We start from the raw sequence: 17,844 nt of genomic DNA on the forward strand, positions 1-17,844 counted from the left end.
CAGCGATTGAGACGGTCACGGGCGAGTGGCTGCCCAGACAGGAAAGGTTCACTCAGGCAACCCAGCCAGACGCTGCGACAAGCTTACGCACAAGCAACCTCTAGAACCATTACAAATTTCTTCCAATCTTCTTCCACCGTCTCTTCTATTCTTAGGCACTTGCCATCATCACTGGCCGCTCAAAAAGTAGGGCCGGGTGTAGCAGCAGTACCGGACTCCTTGCCTGATCACAAAAAATCGCCACAACTCCTTTGTTTATATTATCACTGTAAGCCTAGGGTTTCATCTGAGCTGCATGCTGTCCCCAGAAAGCTCTCCTCTGGAAAAGTGCAGAGAGATGGAGTCTGGCTTCCACGCTCAATAGGAGTGATCTCTGAAACCACTCTAAACTTCCTGCTCACTAGCTGGACATGCATGTATGCGTGTGTACATTAAAATAAACACATATATTTAGAATGAGCAAGCCACCCCTCGCCACCCCCTGTAGGCACACCATGCAACCCTTCCCTATTTTTTAAAGACTTTTCAAAAGACGCCCCCCCCCCCAAGTCTGACTCTAACCTGCATGTATTTTGGACCCATTTTGCAGACACTCCAAAACGATCCCAAATGAGCACTGTGCGAGCTCAGAAGCTATGGAATATAGAATGACGGCTGGAGAATAAAAATAGAGGAAGGGGAGGAACAGTGGAATGCTCTACTTGGAGGAAATGGCTGAAATGGAACTCTGGGCAGGGGCACTCACTTTGGCAGCTAGGCTATACTGCAAAATTTTGTTGCAGATTCCACTTTTAACAACGGTCTGTGTTATTATTTGTTTGCTTGTTTTATTAATTCCAAGGTGACCTGATTATAGTTTCATGTTCTACTACAGGGAAGATGACAATGTTGATGATTTAGAAACCTGAGTTAGTTTTGGAGTTGTTCTACTCCATTATCCTTTCTGTTGCATCAGGTCAAATCTTAGGCCTTTCCTACCAGTTCCAGAATAATTGTCAATGAAAGGAATTTGGAATTTTTCTTCAAAAAAGTTTTCTGTTACATATTTTATCACATTTCTTTCCTGAATCAACACATAATGATTTCAATTTGAGCACAACCTTGGGCGTAATTCAGGTGGAGTAGTAAATCTGACTAGGATGAGGAAAAGTCAGGTTCAAACCCGTGCTCAGCAATGAAGTTCACCGTGTGTGTGACCTTGTTCTATTGTTAGCTCATATCAAGCAAATCAAGCAGACCTGCCTGAGGACTGCAGAGCAAGCAGGGATGGGAAATAAGTTAAACCCAGGTTTGCAGTTGAAGAACTTCCCTAAGTCACAATATTCCTAAGATATTATGAGAACCAAAACACAACCATCCCTAAGGGAGCTGGGCATGTTTAGCCTGGAGAAGAGGAGGTTAAGGGGTGATATGATAGCCATGTTCAAATATATAAAAGGATGTCACATAGAGGAGGGAGAAAGGTTGTTTTCTGCTGCTCCAGAGAAGCGGACACGGAGCAATGGATCCAAACTACAAGAAAGAAGATTCCACCTAAACATTAGGAAGAACTTCCTGACAGTAAGAGCTGTTCGACAGTGGAATTTGCTGCCAAGGAGTGTGGTGGAGTCTCCTTCTTTGGAGGTCTTTAAGCAGAGGCTTGACAACCATATGTCAGGAGTGCTCTGATGGTGTTTCCTGCTTGGCAGGGGGTTGGACTTGATGGCCCTTGTGGTCTCTTCCAACTCTATGATTCTATGATTCAAAACTTGCACTTGTCTGAATTTTGTAATATACGTAGTTCTCTAGTCAAGCATTGTGTACAAAAATGTATACACTATGGTAAAATGTGCATTAAAATATATATATCAGTGAAAATTTTATCTGAGGAAATTTCTTTGCAAAAATATGAGAAATCCGCACTAAAATGCTGGTGAATTTTCCTGAGGACTTTATAAACAAATCACAGAAGGACGTGAAAATGTGGAAATGAAAAACTGACTAGAAACTGAAGCTGACAGATTTGCTTTTCCCTGGTACCAATCAGCCTTTATACCTGTGAAATTTAAAACTGCACAGTTCTATTTACAGATGTTTAAAAACCAATGCAAATCTAAAGAAGAGGTCTTACATGGCATCCTGTAGAAGAATCGTTCTCCCGCACCATCATTAGTTTGCAAGAATTTGCTGTCCAGAGACCAGTCGATATGAGTAATAAAGCTTGAAGACTTGTTGCATTCTCCAGTTTTTTTGTACCGTTGAGCAACTGCATAGATATCCACGGGGCCATCATTGGAACCCACTGCAAGATAGCAGCCATCTGGCGAAAACTTCATTTCATGAATTACTTCTTTCCGGTCTTTGATATGAACTACCTCTGTCATATCTCTGCAAAGGGGTGGAAATGACAACATCAGGCCGGAAGATGCAAAACGTTAAAACCAAAACCAAGCCCACGCCACCTCAAAAGTCCGGACTTATTTATGACTTCGATTAAAAAGAGCCCACCTTTCAGTTCCCAAAATGTTTAAAAAAATAAACAGGTATAATTAAAACAGAGGTTTTATTTCACTGGAGCCTACAGGCAGAACAGTGTGCACTGGGTTGCAGCCTTAGAAGAAGTGCACAGTGTCAGTAAGCCGGAACAGATTATTACCAGCAGGTATCAGAGAATGTGACTTTATTAGGGACATTTTGTACGTTGTCAGGTAAGCACAGCCTCCAACCATACTTCCTATATTACTTGGGTAACACTCGCAATTCATAACCAGATAATGTGTACATTGACAAGCTAATAATGTGCACAGTATCTTATGAAGTGTTCTGTTTTGTACACTGTTCAACATCATTTGGACGCTGTGCATGTTAACTGAAGAATGTGCAAAATCTCCTCTTCACACTGTCTATTCATGTACACTCCCAATGCTTTCATCTCCAACAAACTCAAATTAACCCCCGCTTGCACAAAATTAGCCCAATCCGGAAAGGCCCATTTCAGTTCAATTAATGATAGTGTATCAGGCTGAAAGCAAGCCTTTTGCTGATTTGCTGTCTCTTCAGCTCTCGTCTTTCTTGCTCAGCTCATGTGCCCAACTTTAAAGACAATATTATGGTATGTTAAAAACATTCCCCATGCTGTCTGAACTGGAAAACTGTTTTCAAAGGGCTGCTTAAAAATCAGGTTATTAAACTAGGATCTGGTTACTGGAGAAAGGCAAGGAAGCGAGATGAAAAATTGTGGGCACACACCTCATTCTCAGGCAAACAAACCATGGCTTATCAGAAAATTATGATCTGGGCTATAGACTTGTTATAGAATGGTGCAAGTAGCACCCACCATTTCAGATTTGGTCAGAGTTTTTAGAATATGCTTGCTTTTGTTAGATTGATTTTCTTTTTCTCCTACCTTACTCTCAGAACAATGAAGGAACCATCCTTCATTCCCAGTGCCAGCTGAGATCCGTCAGGGCTGAAAGATACACTTCGCACAGCTTCTTCCATATTGCAACGAGCAATCAAGGCATGGTCAGCAAGGCTCCATAACCTGCGCAAGAATGAAAAGGACCAGAGAAAACTTATCATTGCAGAATATGCTAGTTATTTTTACATGGCAGCAGAAACTTTTGTCCAGATTCTACTTGCTGCTCTCACTTCCTATTACACTAGCCTATTCCCAAATAATGAAAACCTGCATTTTTAATTCTATCATTAACACATTCACAAAAAACCCCTCAATAATCATTTGGGTGCTACAAGTATAATATAGGTGTTTGAGATACTGGAGGGGTTTTGTGCACTTTTGGATGGTGGCTTCTAACCTTAAAAAGGTAAAGGTACCCCTGCCCGTACGGGCCAGTCTTGACAGGCTCTAGGGTTGTGTGCCCATCTCACTCAAAGAGGCCGGGGGCCAGCGCTGTCCGAAGACACTTCCGGGTCACGTGGCCAGTGTGACATCGCTGCTCTGGCAAGCCAGAGCCGCACACGGAAACGCCGTTTACCTTCCCGCTAGTAAGCGGTCCCTATTTATCTACTTGCACCCGAGAGTGCTTTCGAACTGCTAGGTTGGCAGGCGCTGGGACCGAACAACGGGAGCGCACCCCGCCGCGGGGATTCGAACCGCCGACCTTTCGATCGGCAAGCCCTAGGCGCTGAGGCTTTAACCCACAGCGCCACCCGCATCCCCTTCTAACCTTAATGACTGGTAATAGGTTACTGAGTTGTTTAAGCTACCATTTCCCAGGGGTTCCTTCTCCAGAGCTCTGGAATACCTATCGGTAGGTGAGCTACAAGATTTAATTGCATTAGGAACTGGATAGGAAACAGAGTGTGTGCTTACTCCAGAAGCCTCAGGCCTGCAGGATAGAAAGTAGGAACACTCTCATGGTCCATGGACTGTATCCAACAAAGTCATCTTTTTGGTGCAAAGAATTCTGGCTGCGCAACAGGACTTCCTCTCCTTTTCCCACGTGCCCCATGAACATGCCCCATTCAGGGTTGGAAAAAACCCTGGACAAAGTCAAGCCTGTGTGTATGGGGATCTAGATCCATGGCGAGAGCGAAGTGGGAGAAGTCCTGTTGTACGTGCAGAAGTCCTTGGGCTAATGGGATGGTTTTGCTGGGTGCAACCTATGCTGATGGAGAACAGTGAATGTACTGTTATGTACTGAGTTGAATAGGATCCAAAATGCAGCAGTCTGATCGGTCCTAGAACAATAGGATCCAAAATGCAGCAGTCTGATTGGTCCTAGAACAATAGGATCCAAAATGCAGCAGTCTGATTGGTCCACAGGAGCCACCCAATCCAGCTCCAGGTGGAAGTGAATCCACAACCTGATTGGTCTACAGGAGAATCCCGGAATTAGCCAATCACGTGCAGCCCATTGTGTAAATAATGTATATAAAGCAGATATTTTGGGGGAACTTTCATTCCTCCTCACCACTATGAGCTGAATAAAGAGCATGAAATCCACTCTCCACTCCGAGTATATTTCAGTACGCTTGCTGCTTCCTTGTCCTGAGTGATGAAGTCATTTGCCCTGTGTTTGTGTGTGTGTGTGTGTGTGTGTGTGTGTGTATTGTAAATCGCTTTGAATTAACTTGGTTTGTTTGTTTTTAAAGTGACCAATTAATTTAAAAACAAATAAAATGAAGATGGGGCTTACCCAATTGGCAACAATATATTTTTAACAAGATGTGATGATGGGGGCCATGTAAAAGGTAAAAGTACTGTTGGGACAGAGCAACAGGAGTTCACCCCGTTGCATGGATTCGAACTGCTGACCTTCTCATCAGCAAGCCGCAGAGGCTCAGTGGTTTATACCACAGCGCCACCCGCTCCCACTTGGGGGTCTTGTATACATCACACTAACTTAATGTCTCCAGCAAAACAAAGCAGAACTATGGTCTGTCTCCAGGTTAAGTCTTCTACACCCAGAACCAACAGAGGGCCTTCTCGGTAGTGGCGCCAGCCCTCTGGAATGCCTTCACATCAGATGTCCAAGAGATAAACAACTACCTGACATTTAGAAGACATCTAAACTTCAGGGAAGTTTTTAATGTGTGGCATTTTAATGTATTTTTAATCTTTGTTGGAAGCCGCCCAGAGTGGCTGGGGCAACGCAACCAGATGGGCGGGGTACAAATAATAAATTATTATTATTATATTATTATCTACATTACACCAAAGCCCCCAGAACATTGCACCTGGAACACTGGCAGCTGCTTGTGCCAAGTTAAGGCTATTTGTCCACCTAGACCAGTGTTATCTGCTCTCATTGGTTGTGGCTGCGTAGGGTTTGCAGGAAAAAATATTTTCCCTTGCCTGCTACCTAATCATGTTAAATGGAAATGCCAGGAACTTAATGTGGACCCTTCTGCATGCAGAGCATGTGCTCAGCCACCCAGCAATGTTCCACCCTTTAGTACACTGACAAATCTTTCCACCAGGAGCAAACACCAGTAAAAAATAAAATAAAAATGCAATATGCAAATGATGCCACAAAGCATATGCAAGGCATGAATCAGAAAATCACAGATATTTCAACATGTTCAGCACATCAAGAATAGTTACTATCAGCTGCTCAGAATGGTAAAAATGAGAGGGAAAGACCCGTCTCCTAGGAAACTGGCTTCCTCGGCTTTTCCCGTGAATTACAGAATTACCCTGACATCAAACTGAAGTGATACAGGAATGCACTAAGTCAACTAGGAAGATCAAGTTTAATGCGGGAGATCGTCGAAAGGGATTGGTTTCATTAGGAGGGGAAAGCATGGCAGACTTTGACAAATGTGACCCTGCCCTTATATTAACAACTATGCTCAAGACCAGGCACCCCCAACCTGCGGCCCTCCAGATGTTTTGGCCTACAACTCCCATGATCCCTAGCTAACAGGACCAGTGGTCAGGGATGATGGGAATTGTAGTCCAAAACATCTGGGGGGCCAAAGGTTGGGGATGCCGGCTCAAGACAATTTCTTCAGATCAACAGTCTGAAAATGCAAGGGATATAGGAGGAGAAAAGCTCCATATTTAAATGTTTACAAAAATTAGGAAGGAGCATAGGTAGCTGCCTTTTAACAAATCAGACTACTAGTCCATCTTGCTCAGTGTTGTCTACGCTGAATGACAGTGGCTGTCCAGGGTTTCACACAGCCCTAATGTTACAGAGCGTGCTGGTCAGTAAATCACACAGTTCCAAGTTGCAGTTAACTCTTTACAGTGCTTACATACTCGGGTTACATACGCTTCAGGTTACATACGCTTCAGGTTACAGACTCCGCTAACCTAGAAATAGTACCTCGGGTTAAGAACTTTGCTTCAGAATGAGAACAGAAATCGCACAGTGGCGGCGCGGCAGCAGCAGCAGGAGGCCCCATTAGCTAAAGTGGTGCTTCAGATTAAGAACAGTTTCAAGTTAAGAACGGATCTCCGGAACGAATTAAATACGTAACCAGAGGTACCACTGTATTAGCAAAAACACAATGTTCACAGACTTGGCTGAGTGTAGGGTCTAATGAGGCCAGCAGCAGCGTTCTCTGTGGGTCTTACTCCATGAAATCAGTTGCTGAGACTAAGGTCCCCGGCTCCCCATAACTGTTTTTGTGTTATCTTGTGAACCGCCCTGAGGCCTGCAGGCATTAGGAAGAACATCCTGACAGTAAGAGCAGTTAGACGGTGGAATTTGCTGCCAAGGCATGTGGTGGAGTCTCCTTCTTTGGAGGTCTTTAAGCAGAGGCTTGACAACCATATGTCAGGAGTGCTCTGATGGTGTTTCCTGCTTGGCAGGGAGTTGGACTCGATGGCCCTTGTGGTCTCTTCCAACTCTATGATTCTATGATTCTAGGTATACGGCAGCATACAAATGAAGAAGTCGTTGTCTCCTCCTTTCCGGGGCTTTCCCCAAACAACTGGAGACTGTGCATGTGTGCAGCTATTCTCTCCTCTGCCCCTTTCATGCCTCTTCTGGGTCAGGGAGACAAGGTGGGAGGGGAGCTTGTCGCAGCAGACGGGGAGACACAGATGCATGCTCTTTTCTAAGCAGAAAGTTGCCAAAAGCTAAGACTGCTTGAAATCTAGCAGCTGCTTGCACTTCTCAGAAAGTCTGCTTCAGCTTCCTTTGGAAGCTCTGTTATTCACTTGCCTAAAACCCTGACTTCTGCAATCCTTAACCAGTCCAAAGAATTGTGTTTTCTTGGAACTAGCTTATTCTATCAGACACCTGGCCACCGAGTTTATTTACTGGAAACTTATGCTGGCTGCTGCATCCCCCCGCACCCAAAAAATGGGTTACTTAGCAACCACCTCACCAGTAAATTAAGGATCTCATAAGCTTTACTGGTGTTTCGGAACAATTAATGCTTGAGCCTTCCTCTGAAAAAAATTAGCAGAACAGGAATAGCTTTCAGAGCCATAATTCAGTGGTGAAGCATCTGCTTTGGTTGCAAGTCCTCTTTCATGATGCATGTTTGTGTGTGTGTGTGTACAGAAATCTCTGACTTTTACAGGGCTTGACGCATACATTGCTCTACAGTGGTACCTCAGGTTAAGTACTTAATTCGTTCCGGAGGTCTGTACTTAACCTGAAACTGTTCTTAACCTGAAGCACCACTTTAGCTAATGGGGCCTCCTGCTGCTACCACGCCGCCAGAGCCTTCTGTTCTCATCCTGAAGCAAAGTTCTTAACCTGAAGCACTATTTCTGGGTTAGCGGAGTCTGTAACCTGTGTTACAATATAGAAACAATGCTGCTGCGAGCTGCTTGCTTGAAAACAACATCACATGATGTTGGGAGTGTCCGTGGGAAACAGAGGGCACTGGAATTAGCTCAGAGTGTAATATGAGCTGTACAGGAAGTGTTTCTCTCTCGACTGCTGGAGTTTGAAGAGAGCAGTCATGTTTTTTGTAACGCTGCAAAGACAGAAATAAAGGCATGTAAATATGTTTTCTGTCTATCTCTTTCCCCTGCCGGGGGGGCAAGAAAGGGGGGGGGGGTGTTCTTCTCACGCTGAGAAGGATCGCCTATCGCGACCTCTGCCTGGATCTTGCCGGGAAAGCAGACAGGGAGGTCAACAGGAGACCAAGCCGGGTGCCTGGGAGAGTTGCCAGTTTCTCCTGATAAAGGCTTGATTTCCAACAACCTGAAGCGTATGTAACCTGAAGCGTATGTAACCCGAGGTACCACTGTACTTACTTTGAGTCTCTGGCCCCACTCCCCACTGGCGTGTCCCTCCGTGGGATGTTTACCAACAAGGAAATGCCTCCATCCCCATTTTAAAGCATGGCAGCTCCCCAAAATGTATGTGGCGACAGTCCATAGGCCATCTTCTTGCCTTACCTCACGGATCGATCATCGCTGCCGGTAACAACTAACGGTTTCTTGGGATGCACTGCCAGGGCCCAGAGCTCTCCTTCGCAGTGACCTTGCATTATGAGCATGGGCTTGTCTCTTTCTCTCACAATGACCTCAAATATTTCGCTGTCCTGCGTCCCTGCTAAAAGCCGGTCTGCTTTCCAGCACACGCTTCGGATGGACAAACCTGAGAGAGGACAGAATAGCCTTAGAATGACGACGGCTGATTATAGGTGAGGATATTAATAGACAAGATGTTAAATTGTTTTTATATGCAACAACAGCAGCAAGAGTATTGTTAGCCCAGAAATGGAAGCAAGAAGAAATTCCGGCGAAAGAAGAATGGCAGACAAAGTTAATGGACTACGCAGAATTAGATAAAATGACAGGGAGGATTCAAAACCTGCGGGACCAGAGATTCACAGAAGATTGGAAGAAATATATGAACTATTTGAAGAGCGACTGTAATCAACAAATGATGCTAGTAGGACTACAAGAAGTTTTGTAAGGAGAAATAAATGAAACATTGCAAAATAGAGAAAGATTAGAGGTATTAATTATGAGATTTAAATGTAATAGTGAAAGTAAGAAATGTATATTAAGTGATTAGATTGGAAAATTTTCAGATGTGATTGATGGAAGTCAAAAAAGATTGTATAAGATGTAAAAGTATGTTTAATTATTGTTGAAAATGATATGTTAAAAAACTAATAAAAATTTATATATATATATATAAATAGAATGACGATGGCTGGCTATCAGTCTGTTTATATGGCATATAGAATCATAGAGTTGAAAGGGACCCTCTGGCCCACAGTCGTCCCAGGGTGGGCTCAAACCACCAACCTTCTGGTCAACAGCAAGACACACTGATCCATTGTGCCATGATCCAGTAAAAGTTAAGCCCTTAAGTTAAGGGTTGCCTCAAACTCAGGATGAAAGGGGGAAACGTGCTAAGAGGAAGGCACACTTGGCAAACCCTCACCGTAATCAACTCCCGCCTGGAAACCTATGTCCCCACTGTGGAAGGACGTGTGGATCCAGAATTGGACTCCACAGTCACTTACAGACTCATTATTAAGACCACGTTTCTAGAAGACAATCTTATTTGGCTACAAGTGATCGCCAAAGTGATCGCCAGCCACGAAATTAAGAGACGCCTGCTTCTTGGGAGGAAAGCAATGGCAAACCTAGACAGCATTTTAAAAAGTAGAGACATCACCTTGCCAACAAAGGTCCATATAGTGAAAGCTATGGTTTTCCCAGTAGTGATGTATGCAAGTGAGAGCTGGACCATAAAGAAGGCTGATCGCCGAAGAATTGACGCTTTTGAATTATGGTGCTGGAGGAGACTCTTGAGAGTCCCATGGACTGCAAAAAGATCAAACACATCCATTCTCAAGGAAATCAGCCCTGAGTGCTCACTGGAAGGACAGATCGTGAAGCTGAGGCTCCAATACTTTGGCCACCTCATGAGAAGAGAAGACTCTCTGGAAAAGACCCTGATGTTGGGAAAGATGGAAGGCACAAGGAGAAGGGGACGACAGAGGACGAGATGGTTAGACAGTGTTCTCGAAGCTACAAACATGAATCTGACCAAACTGCGGGTGGCAGTGGAAGACAGGAGTGCCTGGCGTGCTCTGGTCCATGGGGTCATGAAGAGTTGGACACGACTGAACGACTAAACAACAACAACAACGATCGCCAAAGAAGAAGATTCTGAAGAGCCTATAAGAGCATGTTATGACGACTCTCATTTTAAATACCTCTACTATATGTAGAAAAGGGACGCGGGTGGTGCTGTGGATTAAACCACAGAGCCTAGGACTTGACAATCAGAAGGTCGGCGGTTCGACTCCCCGCAACGGGGTGAGCTCCCGTTGCTCGGTCCCAGCTCCTGCCAACCTAGCAGTTCGAAAGCACATCAAAGTGCAAGTAGATAAATAGGTACCGCTCCAGCGGGAAGGTAAACGGCGTTTCCGTGTGCTGCTCTGGTTCGCCAGAAGCGGCTTAGTCATGCTGGCCACATGACCCGGAAGCTGTACGCTGGCTCCCTCGGCCAGTAAAGCGAGATGAGCACCGCAACCCCAGAGTCGGCCACGACTGGACCTAATGGTCAGGGCTCCCTTTACCTTTACTATATGTAGGCTATAGAAGCTGTGATCAGGAGAAGAGAAGATGAAAGCAAGTCTTCAACCACCAGTTATGCCTATGTCTCATCCAGAAAGTATAGCCAGAGACATTTGGCAAATTAAAAAAAATCCACCCGGACAGAAATTTTACCCCTGGAAAAAAGGATGTGTCCTGGAAAAAGAGGACATGTGGCAACCCTACTTAAGTTGCACTGTTTCCTGTGGGTGTTCAAAATGTGAACTGAAAGCAGTGTGACTTAAAAGCACTCAGCCCTGGCTAGCTTCTGCCTGCAGTGGACCAGTGTTCCTTCAGTTAGTATTCAGTGCAGCTCATAAAACTACAATGAATAAGAATACAGGTACCGTATTTTTCGCTCTATAAGACGCACCAGACCACAAGACGCACCTAGGTTTTGGAGGAGGAAAAGAAGGAAAAAAATATTCTGAATCTCAGAAGCCAGAACAGCAAGAGGGATCGCTGCGCAGTGAAAGCAGCGATCCCTCTTGCTGTTCTGGCTTCTGGGATAGCTGCGCAGCCTGCATTCGCTCCATAAGACGCACACACATTTCCCCTTACTTTTTAGGAGGGAAAAAGTGAGCCTCTAGAGCAAAAAATACAGTAACTTGCAGCTTACACGAGGTTTTAGTTAATGGGAGTCCATGCATAATAATGTAAAGCCACTTGTTTCCTGCTTGTCTCATGATTTCTAGGCACGGGTCTGAGCAGTCTTCTGTTTGCCCCGCTGCTTTTCCCTCAGGGAACCTTTACTTCTTTACTGCTGAATGGGAGCAAACATCAATCTGTGGAAAATCTGATGGACATATGCTCTGATTCAGCAGTAAATAAGAGAGTTTTCCTGTGGGGATGCAGCAGGGCAAATGGACAAGCTCACAGTTGCCAAGTCCAGTGCTGTCTATCAAAGATGAAAGGCAGCTCACCTGGGGCTTGTTAAGGCCTGTCTGCCAGGGTCTGCAAAAAACAGGGCCCAGGAGGCCAGGAAATACCAATATGCCATTGGTGTACTATATATCTCTCCATGGGCTGCAAGGTGGAAAGACCTCATTTCGGATGCTGATTTTCTGATTCGGCACACACACATTTTAATTTTTTTAGGTAACTGCTGACACCTGCTCACAAAACATCATTCTTTCCATTCTTCAGCTCGTGTAGTAGCCAAAGGTTAATTTATGTAAATGCACACGCCATTCTTTATTAAGTGCTGTTAATTGAGAGGTATTTTATCTGATACGAATCAGAAATCGGTCCTTTTCTCTCTCTAGTTTACCATCACTGACTATCTTAACAAAGTGCATATGGATGAGGACTACAGAACAGTTAATTCTCGCTGCTGGCAGGCTTGCAATCTGTTTCGTCAGATAAAGCTCTCTTCTACTGTACAATAAGCAGATGTGCCCTGCTTCCAAAAATACTAAAACAAAACTGACTTTAATCTCATTCTTCCATCGAACTACAGGTTTGCTATGTTTCATGGGGATTAAGTCACTACATGGCATGATTTTCAGAGTCTCCTGGTTCAGACTCTGAAAATCTTTCTCATATGAAGAGCCTGGCTAGTTCAGCTTAAGGGCCTAATTCAGCCCAGCATCCTGCTTCTATAACGGCCAACCTGATGCTTCCAGGAAGCCCACAAGCTGGTCATGAATGAAAGACCTGTATCCCATTCCTCAAGGAAGGCATGAAGATTCCAGCTTTCTCTCGTTAACCCAGAATTATGTGCTCAGATTGTTTTCAGGGGGGGGGGGTTCACTCCCTCTAAAGATTGTTAGGATATAGTTCAGAAAGGACTCATTCAGGTGTCCTACATGCCAGGAAACGAAATTCCTGCAGATCTGTTGTCTAAGGCTGTTAACAGAGAACAACTTAAGGTTTATGTACAGAGGTTGCAATTGGGTTGAACCACAGGTACTACAGGTTACACGGAAAGGGGGAGGATGTTAGGAGATAGTTCCGTTCCACCTTAAAAAGGTACAGGCAGGACTGTTATGTGTCACATGCCTGTTTACTTCCAGGACAGATCTGCTAGGAACTTCCATTTGTATATAGCTTTTGTATTGCTGCTGTTTTGCTAGAGACGAAAGGAAGCAGACATGTTTTCCTTTGTTCCTGAACTATGCTGAATAAAATGCCTGTAAATACTGCTTACACATCTCTGTCCGCCTCTTCTGCTGCAAAGAGTTCTTATCTCTGCTGGTTTGCATGCTCAGAGTCTCTAAAGATATCTGAGGCTTGAGTCGCAGTTTTGATGCTGTTCTGAGAACCGGAGTATCGCCCGGCTGCCGGCCGGTGGCTGGAGCCAGCTGGGGGGCTGCCAATTGCCCCGACTCCCAGCAGCATCCCAACAAGATGTGGTCTCACAACTCAGAACTGATCCTGGATACTACTCTGTGAAGCTGCCACACACTTCTGTGTAGACAGAGTTTCCTACCTTTAGGGGCGGCCCCTATTCTGGGTCACCACCCTCCTGAACTTCCAAGTTTGGGAGAATTACCACAAGTGCCTTCCCTGCTGATCTTAATACCCAAGAGCTTCTGAACTCTGAGATGTTTGGAGCTGAAGGCTTTTAGGGCTTTAAACACTAGCGTGAACATCGTAAATTGCACCTGGAAATGAACAGGCAGCCAAAGCAGTTGGAAGAGAAGTTACATGAGTTCTAAACCTAACCTTAGTCAATAATCTGGCCACTGCATTTTGAACCAGTTGAAGTTGCCAAGTCGTCTTCAGGAGTAGCCACACTTAGGGCTCACGAAGCATTATGGCCAAGTCTTTTCTGCCCAAAAGCGGCTCTATACCTGGCAAATCAGATGGGGCTGGAAAAAGGAACTCCTCACCACTGAGGAAACTTTGCCCTCCAGTGACAATGCTGGATGCGGGAGTATCCACAAAATATGAAGCAGCTTCTTCTAAGGGAGTGCAACCCTGACCAGAACAGGTTGTCTCCAGACCTCCTGGGCTTGAGAACTTGGAACACAAAACCGTTTCTGTTTTTTCAGGACATTTGCATAGGCACTTACACAGACATTCCCGCCGGAGCGGTACCTCTTTATCTACTTGCACTTTTTGGCGTGCTTTCGAACTGCTAGGTTGGCAGGAGCTAGGACCAAGCAAAGGGAGCTTACCCCATCATGGGGATTCAAACCGCCAACCTTCTGATTGGCAAGCCCAAGAGGCTCAGTGGTTTAGACCACAGTTCCATGGGGCACATGCTTCCCCCCTCAAAAGGAGCCAAAGTGCATCTGCAAAATTCTCTGCAAGTGGAATTCTGCCTCAATGAGCCAATTAGTATTAATAGTTTATACCTCTACATCTGTGTGCTGCAATTTTCTTTGCCCTCGTGTGCTTCTCTCCAAATGTTCTCTATGCAGAATCAATGGCTAATAAATGACATTAATTTGATGAACCCCTAATGAGATCCCCCCCTTAAGCTAAAAAGATTTTAACTTCCTTCAGGGCTGGAATGCGTTCTAGACCCCTTGTGGGAGGTTAACTGACATGCCTTTACAAGCAGCACATATGGGGTAAATGGCATTTATAAATAAATGATGGCATCCTACTGCTGCCTATCATTCTGAGGAGAAGATTTTTGCCCTCTCCTGACAATTGTAAAAGTATACAGTCATACCTCGGGATAAATATGCTTCAGGTTGAGTGCTTTCTGGTTGCGCTCCGCAGCGACCCGGAAGTAGCAGAGCACGTTACTTCCGGGTTTCACCGCTCGCGCATGCGTCAAAATGACGTCACGCGCATGCGCGGAAAACGGCGAAACGCGACCCGTGCAGACGCGTCTTACGTTATGTTCAGGAAGCGAACGGGGCTCTGGAATGGATCCCGTTCGCACCCCAAGGTACCACTGTATATGGAAACTGGAATTGCTCTAAAACAAAAGGATAGTCCACGTGTTTTTCTGTGATTCTTACCTTAGAAATTAGCTTTGTCATTCCCCACTCTCTCATTCTCTCTCTCTTAGACACACAACCACATATATAAATACAGGTATATATGTGGGGACACACACACACACACACACGTGTGTTTGTGTAGGAATAAAATACATATGGCAGCACTTTTCCTGAAAAATTTTCTGCACTCACCCCTATGAGCTTTACCCCAAAATGTGCTTGGTATTCCTCAGTTAAACTGATTCAGCCGGGCTTTGAGACCTGGAGTTACTGGGAATTAACAAAGTTTTCTTCCTTAGATAAGGGCTTGACCTCCAGAAGCTGGAAAATATTTTATCAGTTACACTGCTTACTTTTGACCTTGTAGGGTCTTCAGACAAAAGAACGGTTGTAGGAATCTTTTGCAATGTTTCAAAGCACAACACAACATCCTCACTCTGTCCATGCCAGCAAATATACATTTTTAAAATCTGGGCTGAGTTCAAGTGACTCATCCAAATTTACTATGGGGCATTTCTTATTGATACATTCATAGGTTCCTTGAAACTCCACAGGAATGACCAGGTCAGCTTCTTCTGAGAAAAAGCACCCACACACCCATTTATTCCAACATAACCTTATACATGCGCCTATGCAATATTCGACTGTCCACAGATCCTGCAGAATTTGCTTATTAGCTAAAGAACAAGCCTTATTTTGAAAAACAAATAAACGATGAAAACGCCCCTCTGATCCCAAATATATTCATCTGAGTCTGTCTTCTTAGCAGAAGAAGAAGAAGAGTTTGGATTTGATATCCCACCTTTCACTCCCTTTAAGGAGTCTCAAAGCGGCTAACAATCTCCTTTCCCTTCCTCCCCCACAACAAACACTCTGTGAGGTGAGTGGGGCTGAGAGACTTCAGAGAAGTGTGACTAGCCCAAGGTCACCCAGCAGCTGCATGTGGATGAGCGGAGACGCGAACCCGGTTCCCCAGATTACGAGGCTACCACTCTTAACCACTACACCACACTGGCTCACAACGGCGGAGCAAGCCAATCGGGCGCCTGGAGTGGCAGGCGTGCCCTGTGCCCAAGGGATGGGGCCAGCCACCCACGGGGTGGGGCCAGCCAGGGCAGGAAAGCTCTGCGGGGCCTCCTCCCACTCAGCCACCCTACAGCTGAGGGAGAGGCAGTGGGCGGACCATTTGGGCACCGCAGAGCCTGTGCTCGCCTAAGCCACCATGTCTCTCCCAGGAGAGACGCGTGGCTTGGGCGCACTGCAGGCACGTCGGTGAGTGTCGCCCGGCATTTTGTCACCCCCTCAGTGGTGACACCCAGGGCCCCCAGCCCCTACCGCACCCCCTTACTCCGCCCCTGCTTCTTAGGTCAATTAATTAGTTGGAGGTTCTTGAGAAAATGGTTTCCTCGCTTAGGTCTCTGGGCAAAAGCTGGCCTTTGTGAGAAGGGGATACTGCTGGGGAGACGGGGGCATCAGGCAGGCCCCCAGACGATCACCAGTCTCCTGTGGAACAGCATCAGTCAGTCAGTGACACGAGCCTCAGATACGTTCCGAGACCCGTGCACACTCTGTCAGCAGAGTGTATAAATCATCCACAACGGAAGAGGAACACAGAGCATATTTACAGCATTTATTCAGCGTAGTTCGGGAACAAAGGAAAACATGACTGCTTGCCTTTGTGTCCAGCAAAACAGCCATAATACAAAAGCAACATACAACAGAAGTTCCCAGCAGACTGTGCTGGGAGTAAACAGGCATGTGATACACAAACATCATGTTGTTGTTGAGTCGTTTAGTCGTGTCCGACTCTTCGTGACCCCATGGACCAGAGCACGCCAGGCACTCCTGTCTTCCACTGCCTCCCGTAGTTTGGTCAGACTCATGTTTGTAGCTTCGAGAACACTGTCCAAACATCATGCCTATACCCTTTTAAGGTGGAATGGAACTATATCCTAACAGATACATTAGAGTAACTAGGATGAGATCATTGGGTTGAAGTGACTGTGTTATCTTGTGCTACGGTGCTTCAAAGCCAGAGACTAACTAGAAAGTGATCTCAGCTGTGTGGGAGCACACATATATTCAAGTGCTAGAAGATTCTAGATTGTACACCTGATTGGCTTAGGGGATTCGCCCCATTTGCAATGCATTGTACTATGAAGCTAGCTTGCTATTGTCCCTCAATCTCCATTTCATCTGTCTCCATGTTGCCTTCTGTGCTTTTGTACCTATTTCTTTGCACCACCCGAGAGATCCTATTGTCTGTGACTTCTGAAATCTCTGTTATGTGGAATGTATAGAAGGATAAGGGTTAGGAAGATAGCTTTGTAACTTTATTCTGATTTGTGATTCCCAGCTATATCTCTTAATTGGCTGTGGCTATTTTTATCCCCATCATTTTGAGGTCCTCTTACACGCCGAGTACACAGGTGCTTCAACCTCGGAGAAATGTCAGTGCCCATTTCTATGGATTTACTGCTGTTAACACTGATGAAGCTCAAACTGTGTCTGCAAAGGAGATCCTGCAGAGAAGTTATCCGGGGAAATAATTTAAAGGACAAACCACTAACTACAAAAATACAATGGCATAAATAGCATCAAAATCTCTTATTCACCATTTATAGAAGCATAAATGGGGCCACCTTGCCATCATACTGGACACTAAAACAAATGAATGGAGAAGATCTTTAGCATTTTCAGGTAGCAGGGGCAAGAAAAACTTTTTGTGTGTGACAGTACAATGGTATAGCTATTAGGCAAGAATTTTATGCCAAGCATAATTTCGCACACATATTTCTGGAAGGAAGGTTCACTCCATTGAGATACGTGGGACTTACAACATAAGAACTCTCTGGATCAGACTGGGATCCATCCAGTCCAGGGTCCTGTTTCCAGCTGGATCCTTTCAGGGTGCCCACAACTTAGAGCATCTTCACATGAGCACCTCAGCCTTTAACACTTGCTAGA

At 45.2% G+C, this 17,844-nt stretch overlaps 1 protein-coding gene across 8 annotated transcripts in view; it reads right to left on the reverse strand.

The window, feature by feature from the left end:
* Positions 1-17,844, reverse strand: part of EML6 (EMAP like 6) — a 164,869-nt gene that overhangs the window by 87,302 nt on the left and 59,723 nt on the right. For 7 of the 8 annotated variants that reach the window (XR_014509244.1, XM_083432422.1, XM_083432421.1 and 4 more), the window contains 3 exons: positions 8,813-9,014; positions 3,386-3,523; positions 2,111-2,367 (listed from right to left, as the gene is read on the reverse strand). Coding sequence is in view for 7 of the 8 variants with exons in the window: in XM_083432422.1 (XP_083288548.1) it covers positions 2,111-2,367; positions 3,386-3,523; positions 8,813-9,014 (597 nt within the window). In the remaining variant the exon portion in view is untranslated. The remainder of the gene's footprint in view (positions 1-2,110; positions 2,368-3,385; positions 3,524-8,812; positions 9,015-17,844) is intronic. The other variant, XM_083432426.1, reaches the window with a different exon arrangement.

Source organism: Podarcis tiliguerta (genome assembly GCF_965153285.1).
Source record: "Podarcis tiliguerta genome assembly, chromosome: 3".
NCBI classification, from domain to species: domain Eukaryota; kingdom Metazoa; phylum Chordata; class Lepidosauria; order Squamata; family Lacertidae; genus Podarcis; species Podarcis tiliguerta.